Raw genomic sequence first — 26,772 nt, forward strand, 5'->3', positions numbered from 1 at the left:
ACAATAAGAACAGTGCAAGTAAGTTGTCTGTCGGCTGTAAAACAAAAACAAGACCTCAGTACAATAAGAACAGTGCAAGTAAGTTGTCTGTCGGCTGTAAAACAAAAACAAGACCTCAGTACAATAAGAACAGTGCAAGTAAGTTGTCTGTCGGCTGTAAAACAAAAACAAGACCTCAGTACAATAAGAACAGTGCAAGTAAGTTGTCTGTCGGCTGTAAAACAAAAACAAGACCTCAGTACAATAAGAACAGTCCAAGTAAGTTGTCTGTCGGCTGTAAAACAAAAACAAGACCTCAGTACAATAAGAACAGTGCAAGTAAGTTGTCTGTCGGCTGTAAAACAAAAACAAGACCTCAGTACAATAAGAACAGTGCAAGTAAGTTATCTGTCGGCTGTAAAACAAAAACAAGACCTCAATACAATAAGAACAGTGCAAGTAAGTTGTCTGTAGGCTGTAAAACAAAAACAAGACCTCAATACAATAAGAACAGTGCAAGTAAGTTGTCTGTCGGCTCTAAAACAAAAACAAGACCTCAGTACAATAAGAACAGTGCAAGTAAGTTGTCTGTCGGCTGTAAAACAAAAACAAGACCTCAGTACAATAAGAACAGTGCAAGTAAGTTGTCTGTCGGCTGTAAAACAAAAACAAGACCTCAGTACAATAAGAACAGTGCAAGTAAGTTGTCTGTCGGCTGTAAAACAAAAACAAGACCTCAGTACAATAAGAACAGTGCAAGTAAGTTGTCTGTCGGCTGTAAAACAAAAACAAGACCTCAGTACAATAAGAACAGTGCAAGTAAGTTGTCTGTCGGCTGTAAAACAAAAACAAGACCTCAGTACAATAAGAACAGTGCAAGTAAGTTGTCTGTCGGCTGTAAAACAAAAACAAGACCTCAGTACAATAACAACAGTCTAAGTAAGTTGTCTGTCGGCTGTAAAACAAAAACAAGACCTCAGTACAATAAGAATAGTCCAAGTAAGTTGTCTGTCAGCTGTAAAACAAAAACAAGACCTCAGTACAATAACAACAGTCTAAGTAAGTTGTCTGTCGGCTGTAAAACAAAAACAAGACCTCAGTACAATAACAACAGTCTTAAGTAAGTTGTCTGTCAGCTGTAAAACAAAAACAAGACCTACAATAAGAATAGTCCAAGTAAGTTGTCTGTCGGCTGTAAAACAAAAACAAGACCTCTACAATAAGAATAGTCCAAGTAAGTTGTCTGTCGGCTGTAAAACAAAAACAAGACCTCTACAATAAGAATAGTCCAAGTAAGTTGTCTGTCGGCTGTAAAACAAAAACAAGACCTCAATACAATAAGAACAGTGCAAGTAAGTTGTCTGTCAGGTGTAAAACAAAAACAAGACCTCAATACAATAAGAATAGTCCAAGTAAGTTCTCTGTCAGCTGTAAAACAAAAACAAGACCTCAATACAATAAGAACAGTGCAAGTAAGTTGTCTGTCGGCTGTAAAACAAAAACAAGACCTCAGTACAATAAGAACAGTCCAAGTAAGTTGTCTGTCGGCTGTAAAACAAAAACAAGACCTCATTACAATAAGAATAGTCCAAGTAAGTTGTCTGTCGGCTGTAAAACAAAAACAAGACCTCTACAATAAGAATAGTCCAAGTAAGTTGTCTGTCGGCTGTAAAACAAAAACAAGACCTCAATACAATAAGAACAGTGCAAGTAAGTTGTCTGTCAGGTGTAAAACAAAAACAAGACCTCAATACCATAAGAACAGTGGAAGTAAGTTGTCTGTCGGCTGTAAAACAAAAACAAGATCTCAATACAATAAGAACAGTGGAAGTAAGTTATCTGTCAGCTGTAAAACAAAAACAAGACCTCTACAATAAGAACAGTGCAAGTAAGTTGTCTGTCAGCTGTAAAACAAAAACAAGACCTCAGTACAATAAGAACAGTACAAGTAAGTTGTCTGTCGGCTGTAAAACAAAAACAAGACCTCAGTACAATAAGAACAGTCTAAGTAAGATGTCTGTCAGCTGTAAAACAAAAACAAGACCTCAGTACAATAAGAACAGTGCAAGTAAGTTGTCTGTCAGGTGTAAAACAAAAACAAGACCTCAATACCATAAGAACAGTGGAAGTAAGTTGTCTGTCAGCTGTAAAACAAAAACAAGACCTCTACAATAAGAACAGTCTAAGTAAGTTGTCTGTCGGCTGTAAAACAAAAACAAGACCTCAGTACAATAAGAACAGTGCAAGTAAGTTGTCTGTCGGCTGTAAAACAAAAACAAGACCTCAGTACAATAAGAACAGTGCAAGTAAGTTGTCTGTCGGCTGTAAAACAAAAACAAGACCTCAGTACAATAAGAACAGTGCAAGTAAGTTGTCTGTCGGCTGTAAAACAAAAACAAGACCTACAATAAGAATAGTCCAAGTAAGTTGTCTGTCGGCTGTAAAACAAAAACAAGACCTCTACAATAAGAATAGTCCAAGTAAGTTGTCTGTCGGCTGTAAAACAAAAACAAGACCTCATTACAATAAGAACAGTCCAAGTAAGTTGTCTGTCGGCTGTAAAACAAAAACAAGACCTCTACAATAAGAACAGTCCAAGTAAGTTCTCTGTCGGCTGTAAAACAAAAACAAGACCTCAGTACAATAAGAACAGTGCAAGTAAGTTGTCTGTCGGCTGTAAAACAAAAACAAGACCTCAGTACAATAAGAACAGTACAAGTAAGTTGTCTGTCGGCTGTAAAACAAAAACAAGACCTCAATACAATAAGAACAGTACAAGTAAGTTGTCTGTCGGCTGTAAAACAAAAACAAGACCTCAATACAATAAGAACAGTGCAAGTAAGTTGTCTGTCGGCTGTAAAACAAAAACAAGACCTCTACAATAAGAACAGTCCAAGTAAGTTCTCTGTCGGCTGTAAAACAAAAACAAGACCTCAGTACAATAAGAACAGTGCAAGTAAGTTGTCTGTCGGCTGTAAAACAAAAACAAGACCTCAGTACAATAAGAACAGTCTAAGTAAGTTGTCTGTCGGCTGTAAAACAAAAACAAGACCTCAATACAATAAGAACAGTCCAAGTAAGTTGTCTGTCGGCTGTAAAACAAAAACAAGACCTCAATACAATAAGAACAGTGCAAGTAAGTTGTCTGTCAGGTGTAAAACAAAAACAAGACCTCAATACCATAAGAACAGTGGAAGTAAGTTGTCTGTCAGCTGTAAAACAAAAACAAGACCTCTACAATAAGAACAGTCTAAGTAAGTTGTCTGTCGGCTGTAAAACAAAAACAAGACCTCAGTACAATAAGAACAGTCTAAGTAAGTTGTCTGTTGGCTGTATAACAAAAACAAGACCTCAATACAATAAGAACAGTGGAAGTAAGTTGTCTGTCAGGTGTAAAACAAAAACAAGACCTCTACAATAAGAATAGTCCAAGTAAGTTGTCTGTCGGCTGTAAAACAAAAACAAGACCTCTACAATAAGAATAGTCCAAGTAAGTTGTCTGTCGGCTGTAAAACAAAAACAAGACCTCTACAATAAGAATAGTCCAAGTAAGTTGTCTGTCGGCTGTAAAACAAAAACAAGACCTCAATACAATAAGAACAGTGCAAGTAAGTTGTCTGTCAGGTGTAAAACAAAAACAAGACCTCAATACCATAAGAACAGTGGAAGTAAGTTGTCTGTCAGCTGTAAAACAAAAACAAGACCTCAATACAATAAGAATAGTCCAAGTAAGTTGTCTGTCAGCTGTAAAACAAAAACAAGACCTCAATACAATAAGAACAGTGCAAGTAAGTTGTCTGTCGGCTGTAAAACAAAAACAAGACCTCAGTACAATAAGAACAGTCCAAGTAAGTTGTCTGTCGGCTGTAAAACAAAAACAAGACCTCATTACAATAAGAATAGTCCAAGTAAGTTGTCTGTCGGCTGTAAAACAAAAACAAGACCTCTACAATAAGAATAGTCCAAGTAAGTTGTCTGTCGGCTGTAAAACAAAAACAAGACCTCAATACAATAAGAACAGTGCAAGTAAGTTGTCTGTCAGGTGTAAAACAAAAACAAGACCTCAATACCATAAGAACAGTGGAAGTAAGTTGTCTGTCGGCTGTAAAACAAAAACAAGATCTCAATACAATAAGAACAGTGGAAGTAAGTTGTCTGTCAGCTGTAAAACAAAAACAAGACCTCTACAATAAGAACAGTGCAAGTAAGTTGTCTGTCAGCTGTAAAACAAAAACAAGACCTCAGTACAATAAGAACAGTGCAAGTAAGTTGTCTGTCGGCTGTAAAACAAAAACAAGACCTCAGTACAATAAGAACAGTCTAAGTAAGTTGTCTGTCGGCTGTAAAACAAAAACAAGACCTCAATACAATAAGAACAGTGCAAGTAAGTTGTCTGTCAGGTGTAAAACAAAAACAAGACCTCAATACCATAAGAACAGTGGAAGTAAGTTGTCTGTCAGCTGTAAAACAAAAACAAGACCTCTACAATAAGAACAGTCTAAGTAAGTTGTCTGTCGGCTGTAAAACAAAAACAAGACCTCAGTACAATAAGAACAGTGCAAGTAAGTTGTCTGTCGGCTGTAAAACAAAAACAAGACCTCAGTACAATAAGAACAGTGCAAGTAAGTTGTCTGTCGGCTGTAAAACAAAAACAAGACCTCAGTACAATAAGAACAGTGCAAGTAAGTTGTCTGTCGGCTGTAAAACAAAAACAAGACCTCAGTACAATAAGAACAGTGCAAGTAAGTTGTCTGTCGGCTGTAAAACAAAAACAAGACCTCAGTACAATAAGAACAGTGCAAGTAAGTTGTCTGTCGGCTGTAAAACAAAAACAAGACCTACAATAAGAATAGTCCAAGTAAGTTGTCTGTCGGCTGTAAAACAAAAACAAGACCTCTACAATAAGAATAGTCCAAGTAAGTTGTCTGTCGGCTGTAAAACAAAAACAAGACCTCATTACAATAAGAACAGTCCAAGTAAGTTGTCTGTCGGCTGTAAAACAAAAACAAGACCTCTACAATAAGAACAGTCCAAGTAAGTTATCTGTCGGCTGTAAAACAAAAACAAGACCTCAGTACAATAAGAACAGTGCAAGTAAGTTGTCTCTCGGCTGTAAAACAAAAACAAGACCTCAATACCATAAGAACAGTACAAGTAAGTTGTCTGTCGGCTGTAAAACAAAAACAAGACCTCAATACAATAAGAACAGTGCAAGTAAGTTGTCTGTCAGGTGTAAAACAAAAACAAGACCTCAATACCATAAGAACAGTGGAAGTAAGTTGTCTGTCAGCTGTAAAACAAAAACAAGACCTCTACAATAAGAACAGTCTAAGTAAGTTGTCTGTCGGCTGTAAAACAAAAACAAGACCTCAGTACAATAAGAACAGTCTAAGTAAGTTGTCTGTTGGCTGTATAACAAAAACAAGACCTCAATACAATAAGAACAGTGGAAGTAAGTTGTCTGTCAGGTGTAAAACAAAAACAAGACCTCTACAATAAGAACAGTCTAAGTAAGTTGTCTGTCAGGTGTAAAACAAAAACAAGACCTCTACAATAAGAACAGTGGAAGTAAGTTGTCTGTCAGGTGTAAAACAAAAACAAGACCTCTACAATAAGAACAGTCTAAGTAAGTTGTCTGTCGGCTGTAAAACAAAAACAAGACCTCAGTACAATAAGAACAGTGCAAGTAAGTTGTCTGTCGGCTGTAAAACAAAAACAAGACCTCTACAATAAGAATAGTCCAAGTAAGTTGTCTGTCGGATGTAAAACAAAAACAAGACCTCAATACAATAAGAACAGTGCAAGTAAGTTGTCTGTCGGATGTAAAACAAAAACAAGACCTCTACAATAAGAATAGTCCAAGTAAGTTGTCTGTCGGCTGTAAAACAAAAACAAGACCTCAATACAATAAGAACAGTGCAAGTAAGTTGTCTGTCAGGTGTAAAACAAAAACAAGACCTCAATACCATAAGAACAGTGGAAGTAAGTTGTCTGTCAGCTGTAAAACAAAAACAAGACCTCAATACAATAAGAATAGTCCAAGTAAGTTGTCTGTCAGCTGTAAAACAAAAACAAGACCTCAATACAATAAGAACAGTGCAATTAAGTTGTCTGTCGGCTGTAAAACAAAAACAAGACCTCAGTACAATAAGAACAGTCCAAGTAAGTTGTCTGTCGGCTGTAAAACAAAAACAAGACCTCATTACAATAAGAATAGTCCAAGTAAGTTGTCTGTCGTCTGTAAAACAAAAACAAGACCTCAATACCATAAGAACAGTGGAAGTAAGTTGTCTGTCGGCTGTAAAACAAAAACAAGATCTCAATACAATAAGAACAGTGGAAGTAAGTTGTCTGTCCGCTGTAAAACAAAAACAAGACCTCTACAATAAGAACAGTGCAAGTAAGTTGTCTGTCGGCTGTAAAACAAAAACAAGACCTCAGTACAATAAGAACAGTGCAAGTAAGTTGTCTGTCGGCTGTAAAACAAAAACAAGACCTCAGTACAATAAGAACAGTGCAAGTAAGTTGTCTGTCGGCTGTAAAACAAAAACAAGACCTCAGTACAATAAGAACAGTGCAAGTAAGTTGTCTGTCGGCTGTAAAACAAAAACAAGACCTCAATACAATAAGAACAGTGCAAGTAAGTTGTCTGTCAGGTGTAAAACAAAAACAAGACCTCAATACCATAAGAACAGTGGAAGTAAGTTGTCTGTCAGCTGTAAAACAAAAACAAGACCTCAATACAATAAGAATAGTCCAAGTAAGTTGTCTGTCAGCTGTAAAACAAAAACAAGACCTCAATACAATAAGAACAGTGCAAGTAAGTTGTCTGTCGGCTGTAAAACAAAAACAAGACCTCAGTACAATAAGAACAGTCCAAGTAAGTTGTCTGTCGGCTGTAAAACAAAAACAAGACCTCATTACAATAAGAATAGTCCAAGTAAGTTGTCTGTCGTCTGTAAAACAAAAACAAGACCTCTACAATAAGAATAGTCCAAGTAAGTTGTCTGTCGGCTGTAAAACAAAAACAAGACCTCAATACAATAAGAACAGTGCAAGTAAGTTGTCTGTCAGGTGTAAAACAAAAACAAGACCTCAATACCATAAGAACAGTGGAAGTAAGTTGTCTGTCGGCTGTAAAACAAAAACAAGATCTCAATACAATAAGAACAGTGGAAGTAAGTTGTCTGTCCGCTGTAAAACAAAAACAAGACCTCTACAATAAGAACAGTGCAAGTAAGTTGTCTGTCAGGTGTAAAACAAAAACAAGACCTCAGTACAATAAGAACAGTACAAGTAAGTTGTCTGTCGGCTGTAAAACAAAAACAAGACCTCAATACAATAAGAACAGTACAAGTAAGTTGTCTGTCGGCTGTAAAACAAAAACAAGACCTCAGTACAATAAGAACAGTGCAAGTAAGTTGTCTGTCGGCTGTAAAACAAAAACAAGACCTCAATACAATAAGAACAGTGCAAGTAAGTTGTCTGTCGGCTGTAAAACAAAAACAAGACCTCAATACAATAAGAACAGTGCAAGTAAGTTGTCTGTCGGCTGTAAAACAAAAACAAGACCTCAGTACAATAACAACAGTCTAAGTAAGTTGTCTGTCGGCTGTAAAACAAAAACAAGACCTCAATACAATAAGAACAGTGCAAGTAAGTTGTCTGTCAGGTGTAAAACAAAAACAAGACCTCAATACCATAAGAACAGTGGAAGTAAGTTGTCTGTCGGCTGTAAAACAAAAACAAGACCTACAATAAGAATAGTCCAAGTAAGTTGTCTGTCGGCTGTAAAACAAAAACAAGACCTCTACAATAAGAATAGTCCAAGTAAGTTGTCTGTCGGCTGTAAAACAAAAACAAGACCTCATTACAATAAGAACAGTCCAAGTAAGTTGTCTGTCGGCTGTAAAACAAAAACAAGACCTCAGTACAATAAGAACAGTGGAAGTAAGTTGTCTGTCGGCTGTAAAACAAAAACAAGACCTCTACAATAAGAATAGTCCAAGTAAGTTGTCTGTCGGCTGTAAAACAAAAACAAGACCTCAGTACAATAAGAACAGTGCAAGTAAGTTGTCTGTCGGCTGTAAAACAAAAACAAGACCTCTACAATAAGAATAGTCCAAGTAAGTTGTCTGTAGGCTGTAAAACAAAAACAAGACCTCAGTACAATAAGAACAGTGCAAGTAAGTTGTCTGTCGGCTGTAAAACAAAAACAAGACCTCAGTACAATAAGAACAGTGGAAGTAAGTTGTCTGTCAGCTGTAAAACAAAAACAAGACCTCAGTACAATAAGAACAGTCCAAGTAAGTTGTCTGTCAGCTGTAAAACAAAAACAAGACCTACAATAAGAATAGTCCAAGTAAGATGTCTGTCAGCTGTAAAACAAAAACAAGACCTACAATAAGAACAGTCCAAGTAAGTTGTCTGTCAGCTGTAAAACAAAAACAAGACCTACAATAAGAATAGTCCAAGTAAGATGTCTGTCAGCTGTAAAACAAAAACAAGACCTCATTACAATAAGAACAGTGCAAGTAAGTTGTCTGTCAGCTGTAAAACAAAAACAAGACCTCAGTACAATAAGAACAGTCCAAGTAAGTTGGCTACCTCAAAACATGGACCACTTTTTCGTTAAGGGAATCCATATTAGATATCTACATTGAAATAATATAATGATGGTGTAAAACTAAAAGAAGATGTCATACACCTGTAAATGAGCATCGGTGCAGAATTGTGCTGGAAATTAACAACAATGATATACCTCGGATTTAGAGTAAAACTCTCTGTATTGGAGAAGAGAGGATTTGGTTTTGAAATGAAACAAGGAATTGAAACAGTTCTTTCCAAAAATAAATCACTCACCTTTCAATTATCTTCCAACATTACAATGATATCCTTGCGTTTCCTATCCCACCGAAACCGAGAGAGATATCCAAAATTAGTTGTGAAGTTGTATATTTACTATGGGTAACATTGAGTTGTGTCAGCTATATGATGTTATCGTGAAAATTGTTTGTTTTGGGTCTGGGTTGGCTTTTTATCCAAAAACCCTAATTTTGGAATGAAAGTGTGCTGTGAAAATATAGTTGTCACTTATTGAATTAGTAATAGTATATTGTCATTACAATTTGCTATAGTACCAAAGGGAGTGTGATCGTTATATCAGTATTAAGATAACATAAAACAATGTTTTCAAATATAATGTGTATTCCATGTGCACAGTGACTTTCTTTTAAATGTGTATCTTGTGTCCATATATTATCACTGTGATGTTATTTGTAACTGGTAGTCGAGTCTGGAGAACACCAAGTGGTTGCAGTACATCGCATATCTTGTGTCCATACATTATCACTGTGATGTTATTTGTAGTTGGTTGTCGAGTCTGGAGAACACCAAGTGGTTGCAGTACATCGCTGCCATCCTGCGAGCGGCCAGCCTCATTGTGAGCACCATCGACAAGGAGGCGCGCCCGGTCCTCGTCCACTGTTCCGACGGGTGGGACCGCACGCCGCAGATTGTCGCGGTCGCCGAACTTCTCTTGGATCCATATTACAGGACAATCAGAGTAAGACATTTCTAATGTCATCTATGATCCACATTACAGGACAATCAGAGTAAGACATTTCTAATGTCATCTATGATCCACATTACAGGACAATCAGAGTAAGACATTTCTAATGTCATCTATGATCCACATTACAGGACAATCAGAGTAAGACATTTCTAATGTCATCTATGATTTATTTTATTAAGTAGCAGTTGTATATGATATCCAGGTAGCATTACAAGCCAGGTGTTACAACACTAACCAAGTCAGTATAGCTAAACAACAGTAATGAGAAGTCGCCTCCGTGCTACAGGCTATCAGGTTTTTCTGAATTCACATTTTGGATCAAGAATTAATTGTATTGGCTGTTTAGCTAATTTGTATTTTACAGAATAATGTTGTTTATCAGTTGTGATTAAGTTTTAAAAAGTGGCCTTTTCTTTCTTTCTTTGTCAGGGTTTCCAGTCCTTAGTGGAGAGAGAGTGGCTTGAATTCGGTCACAAGTTTGCCGACCGCTGTGGACACGCCATCAACTCTGATGACTCAAACGAGAAATCCCCCGTCTTTCTGCAGTGGCTCGACTGCGTCTATCAGCTCATTAGGAAATTCCCATGTGCTTTCGAATTTAACGAAGCCTTTCTTGTGAGTCATGTGTGAAGAGTGGTCACATGTCAATTCATTGCGGGTTTTTTTTTCTTTTAATATCTGTTTCTATGATTTTGACATAAAACATTAATGAGATTATCCTCAAATGCATGGATATGTTTTAGGTACAAGATGTTGATAAAGTAGAGAATAAAGTCAAACATTAATTGCTTAAATATATGAAGAGTTTGTTTCCAGAAGGCAGTATATCTATTTATTACAACATAACTTAGCGGATGTCATACAAATCACAGTTTTAATATCTCGCTCGATGGACATAAATTGCATTTTGGCAGAAAGTCGATTACCATATTGTGGAGTTGTACTACCATCAGTATACCCTTTACTGCTAACTAAAAAATTAGAAAATTTGGCATATGTCTTGTTTTAAAAATAAACTCTTGAACTGTACAATATAAAGACCCATATATGGAACAATATAAAGACCCATTAAAAGTAAATTTAACTGAATTTATTAAATAAGTTCATAAATGCTACTACTTAATTTCATATTTGGTGGGTTACGGTTTGCGTGTGTTAATGTTTTAATGAGGATGGTTATTTGTGTGTCTTATGTAAATAGCCATGTGCAGGATAAATTTCGATGGTAATACATACTCTGATGCTTCCTGTTTGTATTAATTCCGTAGTCTTTAAAGATGATCTTGACTTGTTCAGGTGAAACTGGTACAGCACACGTACTCATGTCTGTACGGGACGTTCCTGTGTAACTCGGCCAAGGAACGACACAAGGAGAACATCGCTGACAAAACGGCCTCCCTGTGGACACTTCTGTTCACCAACAAGAAATTCCATAACTGTTTGTACAACCCTTTAGTGGACCAACATGTGAGTATACCTTTAAAATGTTCCCTTCCATCAACTGTAATAGCTCACTTTTGAGAAAAAACCCATCAAAATATATATTATAGATACTGTTCGAAAGAACATACTGTCTACAGTCCTGTACAAGTATTTTAACTTTTTTAGCCATGTTCATTTGACATCAGTATGTAAACAAATATATGAGATATTTAGTCACGTATCCGACTCCCCCACTAATTTTATTTTTTTATTTTAAAAATGTCTAAATAATTTGTTTGTACTGTTTCAGGTTTTATACCCAGAATACAGTATTCACCAACTGGAGCTGTGGTTTTCCATTTATATGTCTGCCAATTCCTTGGAAACCAGCCAGGATCCTGTTGAAGAGACGATTAAACCCTCGGAAGAAGGGGACATAACTCCGGACGAAGAACCGACAGGGGTGCAGAAAACTCGATCGTGTGAAAATCTGGCAACCCTTGCTGACCACACACCCGTAGCAGGGCGAAGAATGAGCGACCCGAACATCAGCCATGCAGTGCAGGAATCCGGCCTGCTCATCAAGGAAATAAATGCTGCCAACGGCCTAGCCAATGAAAGTGATGCTGATGATGTGACTGTGAACGGAGATGTTGTGTTACAAGAGAATGGCGACGATGCTGAGCCCGATGTGGTGGAGAATGGTCATAGGGATATCGGCCTCAATGGGTTTCTTGAAAATGGACACGTAACAGACGAAGTCGCGCTGACCAACGGACACAGCGAGACACCGAGCGAGAGTGCCAGTGAAAACTCCGACTCGGCGGAAGCAGAGAAAGTTGTGCAGATAACATTGGATGGAATTACTTTACAAAACGATTCGCAGAGTTCACTCAACGGAGTGTATTCCAATGGACACATGAGTGATGACGAAAACGGTATTCAAGAAAACGGAATCGATGGTCCCATTAAGAACGGGTCAGTTGATATAATAAGTAAAAAGCTTGCCCAAAGGACTTCACTGTCTGTGGAGAGTTCAACAGACACAATCATAGACGACAATAGTTTGGAAATTGGCCATAATGGTTTAGTGAACGGTTTGTCCGATGAGGTGGTCACGGACTCGTGTCCGGTTAGAAAACATTTCCACAAGAACTCTAGTATTAGCACGAGCACCAGTGATATCAGTGACCCGCATGTCAACTGTGGTTACGGGGACTCACGGTTGCTCATCAACGATCTCAAACTGTTTCGTCACCAGCCCGTCCTCAAGCTGGATTGTGGGCACGTGGGGAGACACGATGTCATCAACAGCCCCAGTCCGTCTCAGTCTTCGTCATCGATTCCAACACCACTTAGTTCGAGGAATTCCACCTGTCCGCCCACGCCAGGCACCGGGGATGCGAAGGTATGATGTGTTTGTAAGTGTGCTGTGCGTTGTGTAGTCATTCATGCTTGTGGGGGGGGGGGGGGGGGGGGGGGGGGGGGGTCCGCCCATGCCAGGCACCGGGGATGCAAAGGTACGATGCATTTGTCAGTGTGCTGTGTGTCGTGTAGTCATTCTGCGAAGGTACGATGTGTTTGTCGGTGTGCTGTGTGCGTTGTGTAGTATTCATGGTTGTGTGTGGGAGGTGTCTGCCCAAGCCAGGTACCGGGGATGCGAAGGTACGATGTGTTTGTCAGTGTGCTGTGTGTCGTGTAGTCATTCTGCGAAGGTACGATGTGTTTGTCGGTGTGCTGTGTGCGTTGTGTAGTATTCATGCTTGTGTGTGGGAAGTGTCCGCCCATGCCAGGCACCGGGGATGTGAAGGTACGATGTGTTTGTCAGTGTGCTGTGCGTCGTGTAATTATTCATGCTTGTGTGTGGGGGGTGTGTGCGCACGCAAATGCATTTTGGTGTAGATATATATGTATGTTTTTAAAATCAGTTTTATGGTTATAAATACCAATGTTTCCACATGACTGGCAGTTCAAGGTTAACCTTTTCATGTCTGTGCTGGAATGATAATGTGATTTTAGCCTTTTTGTGACATTACAATAATAGCAGCACACAGTCACAACTACAATAATTAAATTGATGGCACACTATGTGAGTTAAAGTCATTTAGTCCACTAACATGGAAAATCACCTTATAAGGGAACTAAGGCTAATGCTTAAAAAATAATAATCAACAGTGATAGAAATATGCAGAATTTTTTACTAGTCCACTGGACAAATACATCTAGAAATGAATGGTTTATTTTATTCAAGTATCAGGATGATGTTTGTGATTGCTACAAATGAAACTGCACTGTACATTTTTACTTGTCGATTGGACAACCACTGAGGCATATTTTGCTTGTCCATAAAGATTTTCACTTGTCGGGACAAACGGACAAGTGCTTATTTCGAACACTGATGAAGTGAATTTTTGTGTGTTTGAACTTCTTTTCTTTCCCTTGTTTTTTTCTCACTGCTTCCGTCTTTAAATAAAAATTAGAACTCTACTAGTTAGTCATTGCCTTTCTGAAATGGTTGAACGACTCCAAATCACGATATATTTTGTCATGACGACCTAAGCATCTTAACTTGCTGTTTTAACCTGGTTTTAAATGTACATCAGGTGTTCTGGTTTGTAATTACACATTATGTTTTAAAATGCTGTTGCGACAAATGTATGGGTTTTATCTCAACAAAAGCCTGACATATTTCTAGGTGCTGGAGTCTCCACTATCGAGGCAGCTGAACGGACTGAGTCGTCACCTGGACAGCGACGGGTTGACTGCGTTTGTTGACCCGGTCCAGCAGCGGATGCAACACATCGAGGTGGAGTACAAACGACAGGTGGAGATCCTCCAGTTCCAGCTGGCGGCCGCGTGCAGGAAACTCAATTCTCTAGGATGTAACGGAATAGGACGAGATCCTATCGAGATTGGGGCTGAAAACGTTAGTAACTCGTTGTCATGGAAGGCTTACAGGAATTTAACCAGGTGTTCTATGGGTCCGAATAGGCTCCTTCCCAAAACAAAGTGGCATTCCCAATTTCTGTAGTAAAAATTCCCAATGTTTATAAATATTTAATTATGTCTGTTGTAATAAATTAATTTAATAGTGGTGCATTGCATCATTCAGTGGACTGAAAACATTCCAAGTATGATTTACTAGCTCTAATTTTCACAATCACATCAGACATGAGACCACAGCGAAATATCCGTGATAAATCCCTGGCTTGTCCAATACAGTGTACACAGACACAAGGAAACTGACAATTTTAGTAATAGTAGTTCTAGTAGTAGTAGTTGTAATAGTTTTCTGGACGGTTTTTTAGACAGCCTTGAGATACTGACCTGACATTTTGTGTACACTCATGTCACCGTAGTCTGCGCATGTTAATGATTTACATTACATCTTGAAACAAGTGTTGGGGTATGTTTGTAAACAAACAAATAACGTTAATTTAATTCATAAAACAATTATTAAACAACACATCTTGATTGTGAATATATGTATAAAACTGGTAGATAACAATTTGATTGAAAAAACTCTGAATTAATGCACTAAAAGTATACTTTTGCCAGCCTCGATCAACATGTTTTTGTATCACCTGTCAACACATGTTTGTCACCGCTGTAATGATCAACCTTGTATATTACCTTACACAAGTTTACACAGAAGCTTCAGTACAGACCTTATTGTAATTTATGAATCCATAAATGAAATCACTGTTTTATTTCATCTGTTAACATATATATCCAAGCATACTTTGAATTTTCCTCCGAGTGACACAACACAACCAATATGGCTGCTCAGACTATAAAGCTTATACTGTTAGGACATGGTCTATTTTTAGCTATTAGTCTGTTTCAAAATTATTATTGATTGTCCTTTATTTCTAATTAACACTATTTCTGCTCATTAACACATTTTATAACAGACAACTTTTGTTGAATAATGATCATAAATTTTGACATTGGCCTTTTTTGATATTGTCATTTTGTGTTATCCAAACTAAGGAGCATGGAACACCATTTATATTTATCTTATTTTTATAGTCTAAATTTTCCTGAAACAGACTATAATAGGAAGTGTTTGTTGTCTAGAATTGTTAAAAAGTCTGATCCATTACCTGTTGTTTCTGTGCATATTAGTGACAGAAGTGGTTGTTTTTAGTTTTTACTGTGCAGACTTATGTGCCGTCATGCAGGCCAGTAAATACAAGGGGTGCCACTAAAAATGTGCTCATTACATGTTTATTGTTCCATTGTACTGTGACGGTGAAACAAATATTTTTTTTAAAGATTTTAACTTTAAAAATATAACACAAATGCTTAGGTGCGCAGACTTAGGTGCCACCAGTGTATAGCTTTATAATGTACTGTCACAGATCAAGTTTGACTCTCATTGCAAATTTAATCAATGTCCTCCATTGGTGTCATTAAATAAAACACTAACATTCATTGCAAATTACCCATTTTTGACAGAGTTATGGCCCTTGAACTTAGATGTGAAAATTTGTTTTCCAGACTTTTTTTCAGAAAGTCTGGAGATATTGAGCTAACATTTTGTATATTTCTTTATCATGTACTGTTACTGATAAATTTATCTTTCATGGTGATTTACCCACATTTCATAACGATATGTCCCTTAAATTTAGGAGATACAAAATATTGTTGGGTTCAGTAGGGGACATGTATTGCTTTAGCAGGACTTTTATAATGCTTGTTTTTATTGTAATTTTAAGAAAGTTCATCTGTTGATGATTTTTCTCGTTCCAACCAGTGCACCACAACTGGTCAAAGGCCATGGTATGTGCTTTCCTGTCTGTGAGAAGATGCATATAAAAGATCCCTTGCTGCATTAGGACAAATATAGCGGGTTTCCTCTGATGACTACGAGTCAGAATTACCAAATGTTTGACATCAATGTGCTCTTGTGGTGTTGTTAAACAAAACAAACTTTAATTGTTGATGAAGGGGTGTGATCTAGCTCTGTCGGTAGAGCATTCACATGAAGTGCTTCATCGAGGGATTCACCCACCTCAGTGGACCCATTCTCTGATTGGGGTTGTTCCCGTCCCAATAGCCTATCAATGTGCTCTAGTGGTGTCGTTAAACAAAACAAACTTTAATTGTTGATGAAGGGGTGTGATCTAGCTCTGTCGGTAGAGCATTCACATGAAGTGCTTCATCGAGGGATTCACCCACCTCAGTGGACCCATTCTCTGATTGGGGTTGTTCCCGTCCCAGTAGCCTATCAATGTGCTCTAGTGGTGTCGTTAAACAAAACAAACTTTAATTGTTGATGAAGGGGTGTGATCTAGCTCTGTCGGTAGAGCATTCACATGAAGTGCTTCATCGAGGGATTCACCCACCTCAGTGGACCCATTCTCTGATTGGGGTTGTTCCCGTCCCAATAGCCGATCAATGTGCTCTAGTGGTGTCGTTAAACAAAACAAACTTTAATTGTTGATGAAGGGGTGTGATCTAGCTCTGTCGGTAGAGCATTCACATGAAGTGCTTCATCGAGGGATTCACCCACCTCAGTGGACCCATTCTCTGATTGGGGTTGTTCCCGTCCCAATAGCCGATCAATGTGCTCTAGTGGTGTCGTTAAACAAAACAAACTTTAATTGTTGATGAAGGGGTGTGATCTAGCTCTGTCGGTAGAGCATTCACATGAAGTGCTTCATCGAGGGATTCACCCACCTCAGTGGACCCATTCTCTGATTGGGGTTGTTCCCGTCTCGACTGTGCTATGTGCTGTTGTCTGTGGGATGGTGCATATAAAACATTCCTTGCTACTATTTAATTGAAAAAATTTAGCAGGTTTCCTCTCTAAGACTATATGTTAAAGTTTATTAATATTATACTAATTGCAGATTGCGCACGTGTTGCCGGAACCCATTGATGGTGACTATTCGTCGCTAGGCAACCTGAGCAACGCGGCATCGGACCAGAGCTGGGACAAGATGGATGAGGATGACGCGAAGATGACACTGTGGGTCCCCGACCACGCTGTCACACACTGCGCGGGCTGCGACGGCATGTTCTGCATCGTCCGCCGCAGACACCACTGCAGGTACACTGCTGGAATCTAAGTCTACGATCCTAATGTACGAACCATGTTGTTAGCAACTACCATAAATTACTCTCCTACCTTGAATTACCGTTACATTTCCCCCAAATTTTGTCCAGACACAAGTTGTGAAAAAAACATTAGAGTGACACAGATTCCACGTATATGGGACTGTAAAGATGTCACGAATATCGACTTTGCTGAGATCGCATAGGGCAAAATACATGCAGTTTTCTGCTGTCTGCCATTTCACTTTTTTATGGAATACTCCTCAAGAGGGGTGAAAGCCTCCAAAGTATGCTATTAATTAATATGAAATCAGTGTGCTTTAGTGGTGTCTTTAAACAAAACAAACTGTAGGTGTTTTTTTTTAATAATACGTCATCACGTTTGCTTTTATATCATAGCACGTTATGACGTCGTTAAGATTATGTCATCCTTTCACCCCTCTTGGAGAGTATTCCATGAAAAGGCAAAATGGCAGCCGGTACAAAATTACATGCTGTTGTCCTATGCAATCTCAGCAAGTCGATATTGGTGACATCATTACAGTCTCATATGTGGAAGTGGTGTCACTGTAATGGGGTTTTTTCATAATTTGTGTCTGGACAAAATTTAGGGGAATCTAACGATAATTAAAGGTAGGAGAGTAATTTAAGAATTTGGTTCGGACTTTAAGCATTTGTGTTATATTTTAAAGTTAAAATCTTTCTTTAAAAATATTTCTTTATGCAACAGTACTATGGAACAATAAATGTATTACTACTAAAAGTTAAAAATTAAATATTTTGTTTTAAACTCAAGTAATGAGCGCTTTTTTAGTGGCACCCCCAGTGTATTTACTGACCTGCATGACAGCACATAATTAAAACAAACACTTTCTGTCGCTACTGTTCAGAAAAACAACAAACCGGTAATGGATCCAACTTTTTGTGAGTTCTAGACAACAAACACTTCCTATTATAGTTTGTTTCAGGTTAATTTAGATTATGGAAATAAGATAAATATAAATGGTGTTCCATGCTCCTTAGTTGGATAACACAAAATGACAAAATAAAAAAAACCAATGTCAAAATTTATGATCATTATTCCACAAAAGTTGTCTATTATTAACTGTGTAAATGAGTACAAATAGTGTTCATTGAACATATAGGACAATCAATGATAATTATGAAACAGACTATAGCTAAAAATAGGCCATGCTGTAAGCTTTTTAGTCTGTGCAGAATATTGGTTGTGTTGTATCACTCGGAGTGAAGGGCAAGACGTAGCTCAATGGTAAAGCGCTTGCTTGATGCATGGTCGGTTTGGGCTATTTCTCGCTTCAGCCAGTGCACCACAACTGGTACATCAAAGGCCGTGGTATGTGCTATCCTGTCTATGGGATGGTGCATATAAAAGATTCCTTGCTGCTAATCGATAAGAGTAGCTCATGAAGTGGCGACAGCGGGTTTCCTCCCTCAATATTTGTGTGGTCCTTAACCATATGTCCGACCCCATATAACTGTAAATAAAATGTGCTGAGTGCGTCATTAAATAAACCATTTCATTCCTTCTCAGAAGGAAATTCAAAGTATGTTTGGATGTTTTAAGTTAACAGATAAAATATAACATTTATTTCATTTATGGATTCATAAATTACAATAAGGTATGTATTGAAGCTTCTATGTAAACTTGTGTATGTTAATATACAAGGTTGATCATTACAGCGGTGATACAAAAACATGTTAATCGAGGCTGGCAAAAGTACTTTTATTACACCGCGGTGACGGAGATACCTGTGAGAGATTTTTCATATCCCACAATGTGAGATATGCTTTTTGAGAGGTCATGACCTCCGATCACATGATCCACTCCTCTGTTTTGTTTATGTTCAGTGTCCTGTTTAGTGAGAGACAAAAAATATATTTGGCGACTCAAATTAATAATGTAGCACGTTGTAATAAATAGAATACTATACTCGTCCCCGTGAGAGACCGTTTATATTACAACTCGTGTGTTATCTATCAGTTTTATACATATATTCACAATCAAGATGTGTTGTTTAACCATTGTTTTATGAATTAAATTAATGCTGTTTGTTTACAAACATACCCTAACACTTGTTTCAAGACGTAATGTAACGTAATTAACATGCACAGACTTTTGTGCCGTGCAAACGAATGTGACATGAGTGTACACACTTACAATACACTGAGCATCATTGGTCAGACACCACTGCAGGTTGACGTAGACAGGTTGATTTCTAACGTAAACCCAATCTTCCTTATCTCCATGTTGTAGGTACCGAGCCAACACCCTCAACATATCTGTAATATGAGATAAACATAAGAAGAAACTTTTGTTGAAAATTACACCACAGGACAAAATGTCCACCTCGAGATAACCAAGATGGAGATAATGATGCTAGACTTAGTTAGAAAACATGTAACATGACAACTACTTGATTAGTTGATGGGTTTAATCACTGCTAATGTGTGAACGTGTATCATTCATTTGTATCAACTAGGTACAGTTGAGTAAACAATCTTGTATGTTCTAAAAAGTTTGTTTTGTTTAACAACACCACTAGAGCACATTGATTTATTAATCTTCGGCTATTGGATGTCAAACATTTGGTAATTCTGACATGTAGTCTTAGAGAGGAAACCCATTAAATTTTTTCATTAGCAGCAAAGGATCTTTTATATGCACCAGCCCACAGATAGCACATACCACAGCCTTTGACATACCAGTCGAGGTGTACTAAATGGAACGAGAAATAGCCCAATGGGGCCCACCGATGGGAATCGATCCTACACCGACTGCGCATCAAGCAAGTGCTTTAGCACTGGGCTACGTCCCACCCTCTTTTTATGTTGTAAATATACACTAATAATTGCAGGCAAGAGTTCCTCCTTTTCCTCTCTTAACATGTTTATAAACAAACAAATTATGGTATCAAAGTTAAGGTTAAGTTTCAATCAAGAATACCCAGTGAAAGAAATAAGTCTTAACTTTTTCACTAGGCCGCCGGATAAGTACATCTAGAAATCTACTTGTCCACCAATATTTTGACATATATTTTTTAAATTTCTCAAAATGAAACAGCATTATAAATTTTTACTTGTCCACTGAACAACGAGGCACAGTTTGCTTGTCATAGCAGATTTTCACTTGTCAGGACAAACGGACAAGTGCTTATTTTGAACACTGATACCAAAATAGTGTTTATATTTCGTAGTCAATATGAGATGTCAAATTACTTGATCACAAAGGAGATGGAGAATGGGTGGAAATCTTTCCTAATTTAAATAGTTTTGTATGTACTTTTGATGGACTATATATTATTTGTTTGTTAATTGTTTCAGGAATTGTGGGAAGGTGTATTGTAGCAACTGCTCAAACTATTACTCCCCTGTTCCACACCAGCAGCTGGAGGAGCCGGTACGTGTGTGTCGGGACTGTCACGTCAACCTCAAGTCCTTTCAACTGGCGTGTGTCACCGACGACCTGCGGTTCCCCATCCTCGTGCCCGAGTGAGTGGCCGCCACGCCATCACCATTTGGTGCAGCCTTGTTATGTCAAACTTACCCATGTGTCGAGTCACAGGACTTCTGGTTGAAGGTTTTTTTTACAGGTTTAAAGAGGAAAAGACTTGATTTGTAGTTTTCGTGGGAATCCTCGGGAGTAGGTCGTCTTGTACGCTGGGTCATTTTAGTTGCTGCACATTTTAATTTCACTGCAGAATGAAGGGAGTGAATTTTAGAGGTCGCATTGATTTGGGATGAAAAACAATGTTTGAAGTAGTTAATAGCTGCACAATAAAGAATGGAACATTTAATGTTATTAGGTTTAAATTGTGTATGCTCACGAGAAGTTTTTACAGTATACTATATGAAAATGGTTGCAAACTTACAAATTGTAATAAGGAATGAAATATGGGGAGTAATAGGGAGTAAGGGAATTCTAAGTACTACAAACTATAGATAATGAATTTGTGTTTTTATCAATGCTAAAAGTGGGAGCTACCTTGAATGGTTTTGTTGGCTAGCATACATTTACTTGTTGATAACGGTCTACAAAACACAAATTTAGGATAATCAAAACAAACAAAAATCACAATATGTTAAATAATTTTTTTTGAAAAAGATACAGAATTGAAGAAGTATATGTTCATTTTATTCTGTCCCTTTTGACCTAAATGTCTAGAATGAGCTATCTGTATTAAAGATAAACGTTACAATAGCGTAAAATGTTTTTAAGTTCATTTGTAGATTCACCCATTTCTTGGCTCATTTAACACCAGCTGTTTTTCTTCTCTTTTTTTCTTATCGACTCGGACACTTAGACTGAATAAAAAACAGAAACACCAAAAATACTGCGCCACAAAATCTGTACAAACTGGAACAACCCACCAGAAGTAGGACAAGGAATTTGGAAGTTTGGTGGAAGGGGTAGGGGGTTTGAGGGGAAATGGGTGTGGTGAGAATGACAATCTGTCTTGTGTAGTGGTTTACTGAGTTGACTAGACAGACCAGAAAACCTCTTGGTTCTGTTGAGTAATATTTAACAAAATGTTGGGTGGGTCACCTAAATCGGCTTGAATTTATTTTGAGTTTGGGCAAGTTGATAAGAGTGCACAGTTATATGTTTATTAGTGCAAAGCATCTTTCAAAAACTTAATTCTAACATTATATAAATAGAAGCAATAATAGAAGGATAAAAAAATGTCTATATATTGTTAAATCACCAGAGTACCCTGCCATACCCTGCACACAATGTATGGAGGTTGTCTGCAGTTATTCTAGTCTTATTTACACTCTGGAATGTTTCCTGGGAATAATAAATATAAACTGTACTTCACCCTTCAGTCCTTCACGTGTAGCAGATTACCTGATTAAAATATAAAAGCAGAATATATCCCAAGTGGAAAATTAATGTAGCTGAAAGTGCACTCGATTTTGTTTAAGCTGTGATGTCATCGTTTTTGTTTTGGTGCTGGGAGAGGATTGAACGATCCATAATGAATTGATGTGCAATTTCTATTCTGTGATAGCAAATGCCATGTTCCGACTTGTTTTATAATACAGATGACATTTGTGCCTGCCAGAAGTGATAATATATGCAATGTTGGAGGTGATGATGAAGATAACTAATACTTTATAGATACTCGAAAAAAAGATCAATATTGATGTAGGTTTTTGAGCCCAGACAAGCATATTTTTTGCAATGCTGAATAGATTATTGTATTCCTGGTGTAAGTTGTGGGCAACAGGATGGGCCTTGTATGATTACTATTAACATTTATTATTGTACAGATTTTCACTTGTTACCTAGATGTACATGCGTGAACATAGTTTCGGTATAAATGTATGTATATGTATATTTTGCACGTGCTGATTGGCTGTTTACTTTGTAATACACTATGATGCCAGTTTGGGGCACAGTCTTTTCGTGGGAGGTGGTGTCGTGTTGTCATTGCAGAAAAGTAATCTTCATAAAATCTTCATACAAACTTTTTGAATGTTCATATTTAGTAAGAATGTATCTTTAAAAAAGATTAAATGTTTAATTATTTTTAAATATTTAAATCAAATATTTCATTGATTATGCACTTTTTAAAAGGATAAAAATGTATTAGAACATTTTGTTAATGTATCATTAAGTGTTTTCTGTAACTTATTTCCATTTTACTATATGATATTTACAGATTAGACTGCTAGTAAATTGGAAAATAAACAGTATGGAAATATATAATATCAGCTAAAACAGTAGAAACACAATTTGTTGTCATATTGTTAGAAATAAATGTAGTTTATGGGGGTTGGATGATGTGTTGAAAACAAATCTAACGACTGCAAGCCCTATTGTATTTGTAGTGGATCAGGTATTTTGATTAGTTGAATTCATTCTGAGTTGCATCTCCCATAAATGTTATATTTCTGTGAAAATCACCATCAAATCCATAATGTGTATTATAGTTTGTTCTGCAACATGACTTGGTAGTAAGCAGATTGTTTTACAGGGGATAACACCAGTTTTAGTTTGGTGTGTTTTTACCGAATCTTCTTTTAGTTTTTATTATTTTTGTAACTGGATTGTAAAAATATTCATTTTGGTGTATGAGTCTGTGAGTGTCAGGACGTCTGCCGTTAATATTAATTTATATATTGAGTGACTGAAAGACTAGCTGAATGAACGCATGTAGAGTTAGGGAAGGTGGAAATGTTTTATAATTAAATTAAATTAATTAATCAATTAAATAAATAAATAAATGAACTACACTTGAGCGTATTTTAGTTTTGCTAGTGATGAGAAACAATTCAGGCAAGATATGTTAATGAGTGTTTTTACTGTCCAGGACCATATTCTCAAAGCCATCTTAGCGCTACCAAATTGTAAAGCCCCCATAGGCTATAAAGTTACTATGGCGTGTTCTGTAGTGACGTCATAGCCTATGGTGGTTTTATGATTTTGTAGCACTAAGTCAGCTTTGAAAATATGGGCCCAGTCATGTAGTACTTTAAAGTTTTACGTTGAGTAGTTTGGAGAAATCGCCACTCTCTCGTATTGCAGGCTGGTATTTTCAGGGCTAGTCCATCCGGCCATTTACCAAATTCAGCAGTTGCAAATTTTGTAAGCATTTAGCAAAATAAATTGATGTAAGGATTATTATTTGTTAAAAATGAACTGTGGGTTAGTGAAATTTTTAAAGTTTAATACATAAGTTGAAATGTTCTGGTCATCCAGAGCTAGCCCTATATATGGAGTGAGATGGAAGATGCTGTCCTGTCTGGGAATGCCCATATAAAGTATCAACTGCTGCCTTGTGGTGGCTGAGAGATTCTTCTGCCACTGTCTAGACCAAGTGTCACAGTATCTAGACCAAGTGTCACAGTGTCTAGACCAAGTGTCACAATATCCTTGTTAAACACCAAATAGCCGTAGTTTAAAATGTGCCGAGATCTTGTTAAACAAACATGCTTTTTCTTTCCTTTTTAGACTTGAGTATTAAAACAACTGTGTGCTAGACACCAAATAGCCATAGTTTAAAATGTGGAGGTATTGCATTTTAGACCAAGTATTAAAATAACTGTTAAACACCAAATAGCCATAGTTTCAAATGTGGCGATATCTTGATAAACAAACTTGACTATCATTGACAATTATTTTAGTGTTGTGGTGGATGTTTACTTCAAGGTGGAGTCTAATTACATGTCATGGTCCAGTGACTATTCATTCTACACTAAGATATTTTAGATTTTTGCACTTAGATACAGGTTTTTTCTCCAGACTATCAATAGTTTATAAAACATAACTTTGTTTTTCGCAATGTCCAGGGCCCTGTTTTCAAAGTGATCTTATGCACTTACGGTGATTTTAGTGATATGATCGCTTCATAAAACGGTCTGGATCCACACCTGACATATAGTTGAAAGATTCACATCGGGTTTATCAGCGGTCATTTATGTCAGATTTAACTTTCATTGCTAGTTTACCTAAAGTACAGGTCTCATTACCTTTCCATTCAAAGATAAGAAAATTAATACGTTTTGTGACATTGTCAGTAAAATCTAGTAAAAGATGGATTATTTAGATTTAAACACATAGTAATAATGCTACATAATGTATTTTGATACTTCCAGAGCTGACAGTTGGAACTATGTTCAAAGTCATGGTTTTGAGTAAAAAGTTTCAATGTTTAACATCTACAAAGAAAATAATTATGTCAAAGAAATTTGTGTTCTTTTTTCTTTTCTTTCTTTTCTTTTTTGAGTGAATAAGTACTTGAGGATTCACAAGAATGGCTTCACTAATATGTCCAAGTCGAGGGTTGTGGGTGGGGCAGAATGTAGGTGTTAATTTAATTTAATTGTACATTATGTTTTTAACTTACTTGGCCAAAATGCATACTTCATCTGGATGTGAATAAAAGTACATCTATAGTCATTTGTGTGCAGTCGAAGAACAAGGCTGAATGATATTAAAGATACGATAACCTGAACAGAAATAATAAAAAGTATTTGAATATTTACATTATGGAAATAGTTTCTTCTATTAATTTCAGTTAAGTCATATATTAATAATTTTGTATAAGTTTGATTATGCATTGCTTAAAATTACAATATTTACATGTATTATTAATAATATATTATTGGAATGCCCAACTATTATAATGGTATACTATTAAGCCTGGTTGTATTTTACTAAGTTCTTTCTTTCTCTTGCTCAAAGAATTAATATTAACAATGCAAAAATTACCATTAGTATTTATTTTTTGGCTTTTAAGTTTTATTACCCTTTGTTTAATTTTTACAGACATAAGTAAGTGGCATACTAGTATTTAGTTATATGTTACATACATTAATGATGGTAATTTGTTTGTTTACTGTGAGTTATTTTTTAAATTCTAAACTGTAATTGAATTAAACTTTCTTGCAATGATAATAAAATGCTATTGGTGGGAATTGTATCGAAGTGTATTGAAAGTATATGCTTAATCTGAACTGTTTTGTTATTTGTTAAAATAAGGCTTTATCTGAAAAGAAAAATAAAGCATAAATAAATATGTAAAAGAAGAATGTTTTCTTTGTTTTCTTTGTTTGTGACCAGGAAGGTAAGTTACGATTTTAAGGAATCAAGTTCTTATGATCAAGTTGTCAGTCTGCTGTTCTGATGATCAACACCCTATCTGTCCTTATAGGTTCATGTGAGCAATGGCATCCACTCGGGTGTGCTCAAGCAAAACTGCTTACCAAAACGCTCATTTAGGTTACTCTGTTAAATTTACTCTGAATTTGACAGTATTTCCTCTCCAAAGTAATTTCAGGGGAACAGTTTATTGCTCACCATCGATTTTCAAACCATCAACACTGCTTTTTGAAATTGATACAAATTTAGTAGTAAGGTCTCCTTTAGAATGAATCACATGGGCAAAAGGGGACATTGTCTTTTACATTTTCTTTAAAAGGCATTTCAAACAATATTAAAATTATCGGTAACTTTTCATTAATTCTTTCTTATGTCTGTTTATTGTTTAAATAGAACTATATATTCCTATGTGTAATAATTGATGGTTCATCGGTCTGCGTAATAACACAGCTGACCTAGTTGTGTAAATTGAGAAATTTCCGTCATTAGCTAGCAGTGTTACAATTTTTTAACTATTATTTGGACACAAAATTCCAATTTAGGGTATGTAATAAATACAAAACTACATATATGTGGTTTTGTCTGTATACCTGCCACCTACATAATACAATTTGTCTAAAGCAAGTATGTTTTGAGAAAACACTGCAGCAGACGCACTAGACATCGGATGATTCTTGTCTCCTGCCTCCCCGAGGTGATGTATACACCCAATAGTCCACCCTTCCTTGTCTCCTGCCTCCCCGAGGTGATGTATACACCCAATAGTCCACCCTTCCTGCCTCCCCGAGGTGATGTATACACCCAATAGTCCACCCTTCCTTGTCTCCTGCCTCCCCGAGGTGATGTATACACCCAATAGTCCACCCTTCCTGCCTCCCCGAGGTGATGTATACACCCAATAGTCCACCCTTCCTTCTTGTCTCCTGCCTCCCCGAGGTGATGTATACACCCAATAGTCCATCCTTCCTTCCTTGTCTCCTGCCTCCCTGAGGTGATGTATACACCCAATAGTCCATCCTTCCTTCTTGTCTCCTGCCTCCCCGAGGTGATGTATACACCCAATAGTCCACCCTTCCTGCCTTGTCTCCTGCCTCCCAGAGGTGATGTA

At 37.0% G+C, this 26,772-nt stretch overlaps 1 protein-coding gene across 2 annotated transcripts in view; it reads left to right on the plus strand.

Moving 5' to 3' along the window:
• The window catches only part of LOC121367373 (myotubularin-related protein 3-like), a 52,691-nt gene extending 27,100 nt beyond the window's left edge, over positions 1-25,591 (plus strand). The window contains exons 10-16 of one of the 2 annotated variants that reach the window (XM_041491508.1): positions 9,349-9,544; positions 9,983-10,168; positions 10,850-11,020; positions 11,286-12,383; positions 13,671-13,901; positions 16,834-17,033; positions 20,381-25,591. In XM_041491508.1, the coding sequence (XP_041347442.1) occupies positions 9,349-9,544; positions 9,983-10,168; positions 10,850-11,020; positions 11,286-12,383; positions 13,671-13,901; positions 16,834-17,033; positions 20,381-20,552 (2,254 nt within the window). In that variant the 3' untranslated portion in view covers positions 20,553-25,591. Of the gene's footprint in view, positions 1-9,348; positions 9,545-9,982; positions 10,169-10,849; positions 11,021-11,285; positions 12,384-13,670; positions 13,902-16,833; positions 17,068-20,380 lie in introns of both variants that reach the window. The other variant, XM_041491509.1, reaches the window with a different exon arrangement.
• Positions 25,592-26,772: the final 1,181 nt, after the last annotated feature.

Source organism: Gigantopelta aegis, chromosome 3 (assembly GCF_016097555.1).
Source record: "Gigantopelta aegis isolate Gae_Host chromosome 3, Gae_host_genome, whole genome shotgun sequence".
Taxonomy (NCBI): Eukaryota; Metazoa; Mollusca; class Gastropoda; order Neomphalida; family Peltospiridae; genus Gigantopelta; species Gigantopelta aegis.